Source organism: Capronia epimyces (genome assembly GCF_000585565.1).
Source record: "Capronia epimyces CBS 606.96 chromosome Unknown aczIQ-supercont1.7, whole genome shotgun sequence".
Classification (NCBI taxonomy): domain Eukaryota; kingdom Fungi; phylum Ascomycota; class Eurotiomycetes; order Chaetothyriales; family Herpotrichiellaceae; genus Capronia; species Capronia epimyces.
Window position 1 is genome coordinate 290,072 of NW_006912910.1, and position 14,550 is coordinate 304,621.

General features: G+C 54.0%; 3 protein-coding genes across 3 annotated transcripts; 1 reads left to right on the top strand and 2 right to left on the bottom strand.

Annotated features, from left to right (window-relative positions):
• Nucleotides 1–258: 258 nt before the first annotated feature.
• Nucleotides 259–1,901, bottom strand: A1O3_07907 (uncharacterized protein; the record flags this gene model as incomplete). The annotated part of the gene is made up of 4 exons (XM_007738012.1): nucleotides 259–1,237; nucleotides 1,326–1,461; nucleotides 1,516–1,639; nucleotides 1,716–1,901. The coding sequence occupies 4 exons, from the start codon at nucleotides 1,899–1,901 to the stop codon at nucleotides 259–261; spliced, it is 1,425 nt and encodes a 474-aa protein (XP_007736202.1).
• A 1,959-nt stretch (nucleotides 1,902–3,860) lies between these two features.
• Nucleotides 3,861–7,574, bottom strand: A1O3_07908 (phospholipid-translocating ATPase; the record flags this gene model as incomplete). The annotated part of the gene is made up of 1 exon (XM_007738013.1): nucleotides 3,861–7,574. The coding sequence occupies one exon, from the start codon at nucleotides 7,572–7,574 to the stop codon at nucleotides 3,861–3,863; it is 3,714 nt and encodes a 1,237-aa protein (XP_007736203.1).
• A 591-nt stretch (nucleotides 7,575–8,165) lies between these two features.
• On the top strand, nucleotides 8,166–13,859 carry A1O3_07909 (uncharacterized protein; the record flags this gene model as incomplete). Its single annotated transcript, XM_007738014.1, has 1 exon — nucleotides 8,166–13,859. One exon carries the CDS (start codon nucleotides 8,166–8,168, stop codon nucleotides 13,857–13,859), a length of 5,694 nt encoding a protein of 1,897 aa, XP_007736204.1.
• Between the last annotated feature and the right edge of the window lie 691 nt (nucleotides 13,860–14,550).

Consider the following 14,550-nt stretch of genomic DNA (forward strand, 5'->3'; position numbering starts at 1 on the left):
GCACCTTAGCCGAGCAATTCCCCTTTTGTCGAGCGACGAGGCTGCTGCTTCTATCTCGCTTGGTATGTGCCAATGCAGGTCTACTCCTAACATTCGGACATGTCTTATTACACTTTCACGATTGATCTGGCTCTGGCTCTGGTATCAGAGATCATCAGCTACTCCCCAGCCCCGCCATCCTCCCTCCTCCCTTATCAACGGTGGGGAGCTAACTTTTTGGAGAGCACTCCTAACTGCATTTCGGATGACTCGAGGCAATCAAGACTCTGAAGGCTCCAGGCTATGCTCTCGATCGCCGAACACGGTTCGTTCCTCCCAATCGACCTCTCTCGAGTCCAGAGGCTCTATGTCAGCCTCCAGGGGGGAAGCTGCGTCGAAAGCGGGCATCCGTGGGGTAGCCATTTCGGCCTCATCATATGTCGTGTTGTCTGATGTCTCATCGCGAGCCGGGCTCTCTTCGTCACAGTTCCAAAGCTTGTATTCCACGACGCAGAGAGGGCCGAATTTCTCGGGCTCCTGCCACACGCGCACCAGTCTCAACCCACTCAGCTCGGCCAGTTTTTCCCAGTCACGCACCGTCCGCTCTTTGCCTCCAATGCTCATCATCATGAGATCCAGCCAGACGGCTCCAGCATCTCGCAACGTGACCGGCTCGGGGATTGCCATGTCCGAAATGATAATGCGGCTATCTTTTGCCATGGCGGGGGCAATGGCTTTCATGATCCGCGCAGCGTCTTTATCCTGCCAGTCATGCAGAACACGACGAATATAGTACACCTGTGCATTTTGGACAGGTTGTTCTTGGAAGAAGTCGTGTGGCATCTTGGTGACTCCGGGTAGATCTTCGGGCGTGATGTCGTCGAGAACATAGGGACGATCCTGGAGGATCAATTCACCCTGAAGGTTTGGGCATCCTTTCCGTATTTCAAGCAATGCAAGGCCTCTACCGCCGCCTATGTCGACCATGAGCGGGCGATCCGGCGAATTGCCATGTTGCAAGACTTCCGCGAAGGGAAACATGGCCAAAACGGGATGAAGAGCGTCGAACAGCGCCAGGCCTCGAATGAAGTTTTCCATACGGTCATGAGATGAGTTTAGCACCTCCCAAAAGTTCTTGCCCATCATGCCATAGTACCAGGAATGTGGAGTCTCTGTGTAAGTGTCCAGCAGGGAATGATTGCCAAAGCGGCCAAGATAATGATTCAATCGATACGTTGCCGGTGCCATCTCGTCGAGGCTTGATGGATGTTAGCTTGAACGCTCTCTGGCCGTGAGGAGTTGCTTTTCTGGTCATCTGACGGTCACTGTGGGAGGATCAAACTTACGACACAGTATACAGCCATTTGCCACTCATCGCCCCAACATGTTCACTGTGCGCGATGGAAAGTCTATTATGGGCCCATTCACCCAAGCGAACCTCATTGAATATGTGGACACATGTCAACTGACGCATGAGACGAACTTGATTCTGGTCAGGCTACAGACATAGAGCCGGAAATGATGCCGACGACGTACCTATGAGCTCCTCGGGAGCATCACATCTTTGGGAAATCTCTTTCACCGATGCTGTACCAGCAGGAGGGACTGCTTCGAAGACACCGAGCTTGGAACAGGCAAGACAGGCTGCGATGGTGTATCCCTGTCGCAGGTTGGTCAGTCAATCAGTCGTCGCATCTCAACGGCGAACATCGACGCATGCAAGAAAGAGGGCTTACGTTGACAATGTGATCCATGATCGCATCGAACGGATCCTGGACTTGCCAAATCAACTGCTTTGCTTGCATGACCAAAGCGGCGGTTTGTTGTTTCCTGAACATGGGATCTTGCGACGAGGTTACACTGTTTGCGAGTTGACTTAGCTGGCCTGCGAGGGCACTGATCTCTTCTTGTGATGGATCCATGGCGGCCTGAAAACGTTGGGAATCGATGTGGATTTGAAGCAAGGCGAGACGATTCAGAGCTGAAAGCTGCAAAGTGGACGAGCCTGTGAGAAACTGGTGTTGGTTAGAAAAGACAACTGAGCTCTGGGCAGGTCGCAGGCTGAGGCTTAAATAGTAGCAGTCGTCTTCACCGCAGGTAAACGGGCCCTTCACTTGAAAACAACAGCCCCTGCGCTCGTCTATTATCCTTAGGCCGAGAAGGACGAAGTGAAGAAGGAGAAAGTTTCTGCAGGATATAATGATTTTGTCACAGGGCTCGTCACCCAGCAGTGAAAACCCATCGCCACGGAACCACGGTTCTTCCAGCTGCCCTGGACGGCAACGGCAACGGCACCTCGGACTACAGTGCAGGACATGGATGCTACGGGCTGAAGAGGAGAAATCCAACAAAAGAATAGGCCAGACCGGCCATGACTGGAGGAGACAATCGAAGAAGAGTGGGATCTGGGATTGATTTGGCCGACACAAACATGGGCGCTGCTGCAAGACACCAGACCCGTTGTAGAGGTGGAAGCAATCCCACGAGGAGAGGGGCTGAGAAACTATGTTGTGCTCCATCCCCAGTGCAGCATATGCAGAGCTAGAGCATGGATTTCCTGCGGTTTTAGTTGGCATGGGATCGAGATGAGTCTTCGCGGTCATCCGTCGTGGTGGTGGCGGCGGTGGTGGTGCGAGGATGTTTTGCTGCAAATTGATATCCAGCCAGCCTACGCCTCGTTCACCTCGTTCACCTCGTTCACCTCAACCTCACTCCCATTCTCCCTCCCACGGTACAATACTACATACGGTACCTTCTTCCTTCGCCACAGCGTAGTCGAGCTCTCTCGTTGGGTGGATAAACTCTCCACCCTGCTACAATTCAGGTCAACCGATCCTCAAGCAGCAAGCATCAAGCACCCAGATTGCAGGCTGCCTCGGTGCAGTCGTCCAGCTCCTCGGAATCCCACATCTTCACCAACAAGCCAACCAACCCGAACGGGCTCAGGCCAGGCTAATGCAGCTGCCGCAAGGATGGGCTCCTCAGGTTGGTCGCTCTGTCGTTGGGATTTCAGTTTGGATATTCCTCCTGCAGTATCAATTCGATCCAGATCTGTTGTCAAGAAGACGTTTTCTGCCCACGCGGCCAACAACCGTTCCCTCCTACGCTGTCCTTCGTCAGTCGGCTGCTTGCAGTGGCCTCTGCTGCGTTTATGTGCCTCTTTCGGAGACAGGCCCGGCTGAAGCTCACCACGTTCAGACGCGAGCTTACTGCTCCTCAGGAACCAGCCTGCGTCCCAAAAACAAACCATGAGAAACGGGACTGGTGATGGAGCGCTCACCGAACGTCACTCTCAGCCTAGCACAAAACCAAACAGACACCCGCCGACGATCCAAATTCCTGGGACTGGCCTTCCCGGTCCAGATGCACGTCAAATGTTGCAGGTAGGACCAGGATGGCTCATAGACATTTGGTATCTGTGTCCTCCACACTGCACGACACTGCAGACTCCGGCTACTCAATGGCTTGGCTGGTGTTACACTCAACCTTCCACAACGACAGGCAATTGATATTCCAGAGCACAACTCACCCAGTCTTCTCCTGGTTGTCGTGCAGTCCCCATGGACTCACCAACCGGCTCTGACTTGGTGGAGGACGTCGTGGGACCGGCCAGTGCGGCCAGCTGACGAGCAACGGTCTGACATCTTGAGTGGTACAAGGAACGCTGCATGTTCATTCTGGTATCGAATCGCCTGCCGCGAAATTGGAAGCGCTCAACCGTCCCGGCCCAGCAATCCCGAAATGTCCATCATGCTACGATACTAGGTCCTTCGCTCGTCTCCCCTGTTACAGTACATGAGGGTCACGCTCACAGTACAATGGGGATGCCACAGCCAAGTAGATGATACACATTGCTCAACTCGCAGCCACACTTCGCGCGGCTATATCCCCTGTACTTTACGATAGTTGGGCGGCTTCCACATTCGCCTGATAACCTTGCCTCCCCAGACAGGAACAAGACTGATGGCTCCCACCGCAATGACTCTCCACACCCAACTCCAGCTAGCGACATATGCAAGGTCGAAATAGCCACCCAAGAAAGGTACACTAGCGGCATACACGGCAGCTGTGCCCAGGATACATGCAATCATGATGGGATGCCACGTGGTCACTGCCACGGCTACCATGATGAGCTCGTTCAGCACCAGAACCGTAAAACTGACACTCAACATGCGAGGACCATCGACTTCCCCCACCAGCAGCTGTGTTAGGCCCTGGATGATGATACCTTGGTACACCGACACGAGGACCCACGTGAAGAATGTCTTATAGCTCAAGCTCTTTCCTGATTTGAGTTCCTTGTAGAGTTCGGGGTACAGGTTGGCTACCTGCTCATCGACGTCCCGGTCAAGCACCAATGAGAAAACCGGCGCCATCGTGTAAACTGTGGCGTAGCCTACCAACAGCCAGTCTTTGAAAAGCCCTTTCGGATCAAAATGCCCTGCAATGTTATACATGGTCTGGCAGACGCTGATGATCAGTCCGCGGTGAATGATGAATTGCGCCAGTTTGGCCGATCTCTTGTAGCTGTTGCGGCCATGCCAGACCAGGAGTTTCGTGAGATGACAGAACTGGGTGATGCTGAAGTCGGCGGCCAACGAGGCCTGGCGTCCCTCCTTTCCGACGATCCCAATGCCCACATCCGCGGCTTGGATCATGCTCACGTCGTTGCCGCCATCTCCGATACAGCAGACTCGCTTCTTGGTGTGCTTACGAATGAGTTGAGCAACCTCCGCCTTCTGCGTTGGCGAGCATCGACACGCAATGACGGCGGGAAGTTGGACTGCCACGGTGATGAAATCTTGCCTGAATTGGCTGAGCATGAGGGCCAGGGACTCGCCGTCAATGAGTAAACAAGACTCGATCTGATTACGCATCATATCCAGTGCGTCTTTGCCCTGACCCTTTGCCTTGAGCTTCGCCATGGTTTGGATGTGTTGACCTCGCGTGACCAAGCGGGCGGACACAGCCACGCAACGGGCAGTTTCAATCTTGTCGCCTGTTAGCATCCAAATTTTGACACCGGCGTTGCGAAGGAGCTCGAGGGATGGTTTGACATCCTTCTGAAGCCGGTCCTCCACGCCAGTAACTCCCAGGAGCTCTAGATCGTGCTCGAGGTGGGATGTGACGACGGTCGCCATGCGCCCATCACGGTCATGGAGCACAAGCGAGGCATCTGCATATGCAGAGGCAAAAGCGTCATATTGCGATTGAGTGAGTCTCTTGCGACCAACAACCAAGGTACGCAAACCTTCTCGAGCCATGTTGGCAGTTTCCTCGTCCAACCAGTCATTCGCAGCCACAATGGACGCCATGACAGTGTCAGCGCCTTTCTGGAAGAACCAGAGTTCATCGGCGCCTGACAGGCCAGGAATCTCCGACGAAATTTGCACAATAATCCCCATGCGCTTGCTATCCGAAGTGAAAGGGAAAATGTCTTTAATCTCGGCTCGGATAACGATGCGGCTGGTGCTGACGGACTGGAGGACAATATTCTCCCGGTCTCGCTGGAGGACGCGAAGACCAACACTCTCGGTGAACTCGACAATGGCTATCTCATCGGGCGAAGAAGCTTGGTACGACACCACCTTCTCGCCGTCGATTTCATCTGTCGTGGGGGTAACGTTGTGGCATAATGCGAGGGCGAGCACGAGATCGCGAACTCGGATACCGATTTCTCGACGTGTCTTTGTTGTAGAGCCAGGTTCCATCACTCTGGAGCGCTGATCATTGCCAGGCGCAAAAGCTTCCTCAACGTAGGCTGCCACTTCTTCCATGGCCTCGCCTGCATATGCAACTGTGCCCACGTGGATCTTTCGCAACTGCATTTCGTTCTGAGTCAGAGTTCCGGTTTTGTCTGACAGGAGGTATTCAATCCGGCCTAGGTCTTCTGGAATAGTGCTGGTGCGGACGACGGTGTCCGGAATACCCTTGTCGTGTTCAATAAAATACGCGTACACCGACTTGCCGAGATCAAGGTTCACGCGCAAACTAATAGGGATGATAGTAGAAAATAGGATCAGATAGATCATTATGGCCGCATACCATGGTTTTCTGTTGGATGGCTCGAAGCCTTCGAGTGCGACAAGGACGATGGAGAGAGTAAGCGTCATGATGCACAGGATTTTGGTCAAGTTGTTGATCTCCACTTCGAGTAAGCCGGTCTTGGATCGTGATGGCGCCGTGGACAGAGCAGATCGAGTTTGACGGCCAGTGTACACGACGGCGCAGTAGGTCGTGGTGCTCGAGGCCAGAACTGTATTGGCCCAGGCCGTATTGTCGATTGTGAGCGGTGCGGACTGTGGCCTGCAATGCGCCGCTCTATCCAGATCAACCGAATCTAGGGCTCCCTCGGCAGGATCTTCCTTCAGCACGTGAGGATCATAGGCGGCATTTTCGCTGGGCTTAAGTTCCAGAGTTGCAACAAACTCGTTGACTCTCTTGTCAGGGGCCCCAGCAGTGATTTCCAGCCGTCGAAGGTCGCGTAGGCTCAGGCTCTGACTTAATGGACTTGGCAGTCGAAGTTTCCAGTCCGTCTCACCATCAAGTTGATCTGTCCTAATGAACGTCTCTCCTGTAGCTGGAGCCGCCGGAACGGCAGAGCCATCAACATTCCCATTAGTTGTCAGCGCATCAAGTCGCTCGCTCAGATGGCTCTGAAGAATGACAACGTCTGCGGGAACTCTCTGATTCTTTTCAAGCTTCAGAACATCTCCGACCTTGATGTCTCGAGCCCGCTTCTGGACTTCGACGGGGTTGTTGCTAGAATCTTGTTGCCGCGCTGTGTCGAAAGACAAGACAGTGAAAAGTTCAGAATTCGCCTCGGCGTCCCGTCGTCTTCGGGCGATATCGTCTATCGCCTCCTTCCCAATCGTAATCGTAAGTACACACGCTAATGGGACGATGTATGTCGACATGTAACCGATCCGCAGGTAGGGTATAATTTGTGACAATGCAACGAGGAGAAAATAGATGTTTAGAAAGAAAGAGAATTCGTTGTACAACGTCCGAGGAAGGAAAGACCAGGCGGTATATTTGGCATTCGAGACCTTGTTTGTCGGAAACCGCCGTTTCTGAGACTGGCCAACGCTGATGTTGCGGGATTCCTTGTTGTCAATGTCTGGATGCTCTCGCATATCTGCAAGCTCTTGCCTGACAAAGTCCGATAGCTGAACACTATGGCGAACGCTCGACCGACGAGAGGAGATTTCCCGGCCATGTGACGCGTTCGGGCGCACGGAATCCTGATGTTTTATCTGCCTAACATTCCAGCCGGCTTGTTCTTCAGGCCAGCCTCTCGAGTGAGCATTTCCTTGAGACTGTCCGGGCCAGCTGCCTAGTAACATTTCTGCATCTTCCTCGTCCCGGTTTGCGTTGTTCTGCCGACCTTTTGCGCGCCACAAGCTGCTCCCGCCAAATCTTTGTAACCTATGTAGTGGGATATTGGAGGAACCATTTCCGAGGCGGCGGGGGCCTCCCTTCGTGGCTGGTAGGCTCGGGGTACTGCCCACCGGGTCGAGTTCGTCTAGGTCGAGATCATCATCGGATGCCGAATCTGCATCTCCCACAGTCTGGTATGGTCTTGACTGGGACATGCTCTCGACTGCTCATCCTCAAACGTTCACTTGAAACCTACTCGACGGCTTGCGTAGTTGAATCGGCCACCTAGCACATCCGTTGTAGCCGCATTTCTTTGCGGTGGGTACTGGGTACTGGGTACTGGAGGCAAGGAGAGACGGAGGCGGAGGTATGGCACAGGACAGTCAAAGAGTCAGGCGTCTGAATGGGAGGCGCAAAGACGTGTTAGATGTACGGAGGACCAAAAATAAGACAGGGGTGTCTTTGGAGAAGACATGGATGTCAAGTACGTGGTCACGCCTGGTGTTGTCGGTAACGGTAGTACGCAGGCAGAGCGGCGCGCCGAGCCGTAACTCCGTGTCAAAAGTGTCTCGAGAACAACTTGGCCTCCCCCGTCTTTCATCGCCTAATCAATTCCACCAGCCGTCTCTGCGCAGCCTCGACACCTTTGCTGCGCCGGTGGACACCCTACTCAGATCCGTCATGTATCAAAGAAGTCTCTGAGAGATCTACCTCCTGTTTGCCGTACGAGTGCGAAGCCTCCGCGCCCCCCTATATCTCCCTCTCCGCTGAGCTCGGCCCGTAATTGTTGGTCCTGAAGAGTCGAGATGGAAACCGCCAACCCTATCAATCACGGCTCTTCAGGGATACCGGCCTCTGCTCAATCAGGCCACTGGTTCCCAGCCTTTCGCCCAGAAATCCATGAAGAAACTAGCGATGACACACACGCCGGAATCCCTTCGGAGGCGAAGTCAAGAGACAGGGTCAACGGCGAGATGCATACTGTCCCGTCGACGCCTTTCTCGGCGCGACAGGGTACAGATGTAGCTCCAGAGAAGAGTACCTCTACAGTTCTGACATCCGAAGGGCCTGGTGCGGCGAGGACAGAATATCGTGCGGATGAACCTTCATCGCTGTTATCATCCAACCAAGCATGGCCATCTGCATCACCGGACGCGACCACCGGGGCTGATGAGATACCCTCAGACGACGACGATGAACGCTTGGACCCGGCTTGGGGAATCAAACGCCTAGATACATCCCACATCTTGGACAGCATTCACCGTTCGACAACGTTCCCCGAGCTTGCTACACCTGACCCTTCGGGCGATCATGTTGACGTCAATAAGCGCGATGAGCCCGAGGCCCGAACGCTAAACGAAGGAGCGGAGGAATCCAGGGGCACAGAGCAAAACGATGTTCAAAACGAAGTTGCTACGGAGCCACAGAGATTGGACTGGCTCGACGACAGTAATGAAGTGAATGGCGATGCTCACCCGTGGACAGCACCCGAGCAGGTCGAAGCAGTCGATGAGGGGGCACAACGTTTCGATGAAGGCGTTCCTCTGATACAAGCAGAGGAGAGAGTCGACACTGATCGGGCCAGCTCACGAAACGAACCCGGACCTAATCCCTTCGACACAGTCGCCGACGACGAAGAAACCCTATTCTTTTCTAGCATCACGAATTCTGCGCCAGCTGCCGACAATCCCTCCCTAGACCGAAAATCTACGGCTCAAGTACTGGACTCGTTAAATTTCTCGGCCAAAGACAAGTCGGAGTTCCCGATTGCGACGGAACAGGCAGAGCCTTCGTTTTTCGACGAGGTGGCTAAGCTGCAGAACGAGGCCACTGAAGGCCCACCTCCGGAAGATGTTGATGCAATGTGGGCGGCCGCACTTGAAGACGACGAGTTTCTGGTCGAGGATGCCGACGATCTCCTTCCTGACTCCGAGCCTGGTTCTCCCTCCTCTTTTCTTGCATCCATACAGGAATCGGCAGCGTTACCGGACGAAAAGTTTGATATATCTAGCTCACAACCTCCGTCCAATACTGCCACCCAACAGAACCCGCTCGAGATACAACGACCGGCAAATCCTTATGCTCCTCACCAACCATCCACTTCAGATCTGCTCCAGTTATCACCTACCGCACGTACAACCCATAATAACATTGGGATTTCCAGACCAGAACTGGCGCCCTTGACTTCATTTCAATCGCATCTGCAGCAAGACGCTCCCCCCCAACCAATGAAAAGCTTTGTGGACCAGGCCAGAGATGGTTACAAGTCACCATACGATCTACCTATGGACATTGCAAAACACAGGAGGAGGCCACATGTCCCTCACCCTGTTCAGACAACGCGACCCGTGGCTCCCCCTCCAAGAAGTAGCAGTCTGTCGGAGAATCCCCTTCAATCACCATTTTCTCCACATGTTCCCCCGGCGCCCGCTTCAGCTGCCCTGCCACCGACCGAGCCAGTGCCCATGGATCCTCCTCGGAGCGTCTCAGCCTTCGAGCAGCCGGCGAGGCCAAAGGCTCGGTCAGGATCTTCGAGTTTTTTTGAAGAATTACCCATCAGCTTCAAGCCGAGGCATGCTTCAAGCCATGCTTCAAGCCATGGTCATTACATTCCTCACCAACATGCCTCCGTTCCTCCGCCACCGCTTCCATCCCAAAGTCAGCCCAGCATGCCTCTATCGCCTCCGCTACAGCAAGTATCTCCACCTCGTGCAGCAGATCCCTACTCTCAATACCAGCTTCGTGCGCCTGAGCGTCTAGACCCCTATGCGAATGCGCCACTAGAACCACCTGTTGCGCCGCCGTCAACGTTGGCTGCAAGATATTCGCCAGCGCCTGTCACATCAGCACAAGCTCCACGGATGGGACCTTCTCCCCGATACTCTCCCGCACCTCCACCTCAGACAGCCCCTTCAAATTTGGCACATCGGTATGCCTCGAAGCCCGCCGCTGCTGCTCCGCCTCAAGCGCCGCCGACTGTGCTGAACAGACACGTATCACAACCCCCGCCCCACCCCTCTACAGCTGCCAATATCCTTCCCTTTCAGCCTCGCACGTCAAGTCCTCTGGCATACCACAAGAGATCTGTCGATGAAAGCGCGAATGATATACCGATCTCGACAAGCTATCTCCCCAAAGCTCCTCAGGTCTCTACTACGGGCGTTCTATCACACCAAACTGGACCAACTGATGAAGACATACGTTTCACCCATTCGACTATAACTACATCGCCGCCCCAACGCTCTATGCCTGAGCACCTACCGCCTCCGCGCCGATCACAAACCCAGTCTCCGTCGAAACAGCGTCCACAGCCAAACTTTCCTACCTACAGTAGCGATGTGATCAATCGTCCAGCCTCAGCGTATATTCAGCCACCGGCGGATAGGACCTTGGCACAGTTGGACTCTGTGCCACCAAGGCCCGATTTTGCGCCGAGAGGGTTGGCGCCAGAATTGGAATTCGTGCGGCCTCTAGATGACACTCAGTTTGACCCATTGGAGCGTTGGAAAGGTGCTCCCATCTTCAAATTCGGCTTTGGCGGCTCGATAGTGAGCACTTTCCCGAAGCACGTCCCCAGATATACTGCGGGTGCAAGCAGGCCTCAAATCAAAGCCTCCCCGGGAGCGGTTTCAACACGAAGTACGAAAGACATACTTCCGCACGCCGAGCTCCTGAACAGCTTCCCCGGACCTTTGAGGTCGAAATCGAAGAAAAAGGAGCTCTTGACCTGGATGTCGAACTACATATCTAGTCTGGAGGCCTCTGTGCCCGACGCTGCACCTATCCAATCTCCACCGGATTTAAGCAGACATCACCACGAGAAAACCCTGCTCTGGAAAATCATTCGTGTTCTCGTGGAGCATGACGGTATCCTTGATGGTGCGGCCTTGAAAGCGGTCAACCCGATTCTGGCTCCCGAAGTTCACGCTGTGGACGAACCAAGCGCAAGTCAATACCACGGCGACCAACTGTTTTCAGGAATCTACCGTCCTGCTGGCGGTAATATACGGCCGGAATCTGTTGATCCTATGGCAGTTGAGGTCCTCAGAAAGCAACTTCTTGCTGGCAACAGGCAAGCTGCGGTAACCCATGCTATGGACAACCGATTATGGTCCCATGCATTGGTTATATCCTCTACCATGGATCGCTCGATGTGGAGCCAGGTAGTGCGGGAATTCGTCCGTCAAGAAGTCAAGACTGTTGGAACCAATGCCGAATCACTGTCTGCCTTGTATGAAATCTTTGGCGGCAATGTTGAAGACAGCATCGATGAGCTCGTACCACCCTCCGCTCGCGCAGGACTGCAGATGGTGAGCAGAGTCGATGCTGCTGGACCGACCAGGAACGCCCTTGAAGGGTTGAACCGCTGGAAAGAGACACTCAGCCTCGTTCTGAACAATCGCTGTCAAGGTGATCATCAAGCACTGGCTGTCCTTGGTAAACTACTGGAGGATTACAACCGAATTGAAGCGGGGCACATCTGCTACTTATTCTCGAGAAACCCTGCAAAGCCACTCATCGTTGGCGGGCTCGACGACGAACAGACTCCTATTGTGCTATTAGGCGCCGATCACAAAGCAAAACCGTTTGATTTTGGTCGCGATCAAGAAGCAATCTTGCTTACCGAAATCTACGAGTTTGCAACAAGTGTTCTTGCACCGGGGGCACCACTCTCGTTCATGCCCCATCTGTCGGTCTACAAATTACAGCGGGCGACGGTTCTGGCGGAAGGAGGTTTCAAGTCAGAGGCCCAATTGTATTGCGATGCCATAGCTGCAACATTCAAGTCCAGCACGAAAGTGTCGCCATACTATCATCCTTTGTTCCTATCCGAGCTAGATGACTTGTCGAACCGTCTCAAACAAACCCCAAGTCAAGGCTCGTCATCCTGGATTGGGAGACCTAGCCTCGAAAAGGTGTCAGGGTCCGTATGGAATAAATTCAGCAGCTTTGTCGTAGGCGATGACAGCGATGCAGAATCCAAGGGTTCGGGCAAGGACGCCGCCGAAGCAGGACCGTTTGCCAATGTTACTGGCACGCCCTCAATCAGCAGATCTGGTTCCCAATCCGATCTATTTGGGTCGTATCCGCAGAACGTCGCTGCAGCTGGGTCTAGATATGCTCCGAATGGGATCCAGTCGGCCCGCTCTTCTTCGGAGCTGACCCGAGGGCGGCCTTCCTTTGACCAGCAGCGATCACCTCCTACCACTTCCTACTTTCCCGCCAATCGTCAATATGAACCCTTGAACATGCTTCAGCAGGGATCGACCGCGCCACCTTTGAACCCGTACCAGGCTCTCGCAACATCTCCACCGCAAACCTCATATCCACAAAGCCCTAGGAAGTCTTCCTATTTGCCGAATAATGTCAGTCGAGCTCTGGGATCGAATGAGCCTCCAGTGCAACAACAGACGTATTTGCCAACTCCGTCATCCGAAGAGGTCATCCAGCAACCTTATGGATATGCACCGGAGCTGGTGGCAAGCTCTCAGAACCCCGAGCCGGCAGCATACGGCGCCTATGAGCCAATGCAGCAGCCGGAAACACAGGCACCTTTTCAGCAGGGACAAGGTTATGGGGGCTACGAGCCCCCTACCCAGTCCTACAGCTATGAACCTCCATCTGGCGACGATGGCTATGTTCCTTATGAACCAGAGCTTGATTCTCCTGAGGAGGAAAGGGAGACGAAGCCCAAGAAGAAGTCGTTTATGGATGATGACGATGACGACTTTCCTTCAGTGGCCAATCAAGCTCCGCCATCTGAGCGCAAACCCACAGCGGACGAAGACGAAGCTGCGCGTCGACGTGCAAATGATGCGGCTGCAGAAGCAACGTTCCGTGCAGCTGCAGAAGCAGACGCGGCGCAAGCCAAAGAGAAAGAACAAGCTAAAAGGGCATCATCCTGGTTCGCGGGATGGCTGGGAGGCAAAAAGGGTGCAGACGGGCTTGATGGAGCCAGCAAGAGTGCCGAGCCAAAGGTCTATAAAGCCAACCTGGGAGAGTCAAAGATGAAATTATATTTCGACAAAGAGCTCGGTAAATGGGTGAACCCAGACAATCCTGATGCTTCGAAGAAGACCGCAACACCCCCACCTCCGCGAATGGGTGGAACGCCTGCCCCTCCGATGGGTGCAGGTGGGCATTCGAGAGCTCCAGGCTCCGGTCCTACCTCGTACTCGAGTCTCCCAAACATGGCCATGGCTCCACCTTCAGCACCCTCCAGCCGGACAGGGACCCCCGTTACCGGGCCTGGGATTACCAACGTCCCGTCACCGCCTACAGGTCTGTCAGGTCCACCAAGTGGTTCAGGAACTCCACCCCTGGGCGCGACGTTGTCTCATGGCCTCGCTCCGCCGCCTGGACCGGGCTCTCGTCCTGGAACAGCGACGAGCAACGCCAGCAGCATTGACGACCTCATCGGACCTGCGACCGGTCGCAAGAGTGCGAAAGGAGGAAAGAGAGGCAAGACAGGCCGTTATGTGGATGTCATGGCAAAATAGTAACCTAGGACGAGGATGATGCAGCCACGCATGACGATGGATGATCTATCTTGGTTGATCGACTGTACAAATAATATTAATTGGGTGGGCCACGTGTACAAATGGACCTCAGGGTCCTGAATGCATTTCAAACTCTGCTGCAGTATCCGTATATTGCTGGTGAGGCGGTCTGTAAGGCGGGTTCTGGTTCTGGTTGTGGAATTAGGATATACTTTCAATACCATAATACCTCACACAACACCCTCCAAGCGTTGGTGTTGTATACATGCGTGAATGTAGTCTGACATTAATTAATGGTTAGTCGTTGACCTATCTCCTGGTAGTCGTTGACCTATCTCCTGGCGGCGAGCGTGTGGTCCGTGATCCTCGCAGCGAGGAAACTTGAGGGAGAAGTTCAGCCTTGTCTTGAACGCCACACGTGATTGACGCCTAAGCCTAAGCCCTAACAGGCCCGGCGCAGGCAGGGATGATAACTCCGCAAGATGTTCTCCGAGCCGTCCCAAACTTGAAGGCAAGGCAGGGGCATTTATTTACTGCAGTACTAATTACTCAACCGTCGCACCGCGGTGAAAGAGCACACGACACTATGGACCATACAGAGAGATCCCACACTGCCTCCGAGCAGCGATAACTCAAGAATCCCACGCCGTTCGAATTGTCTAGACCCCGCCAAAAGCGCTATGAGATCCGC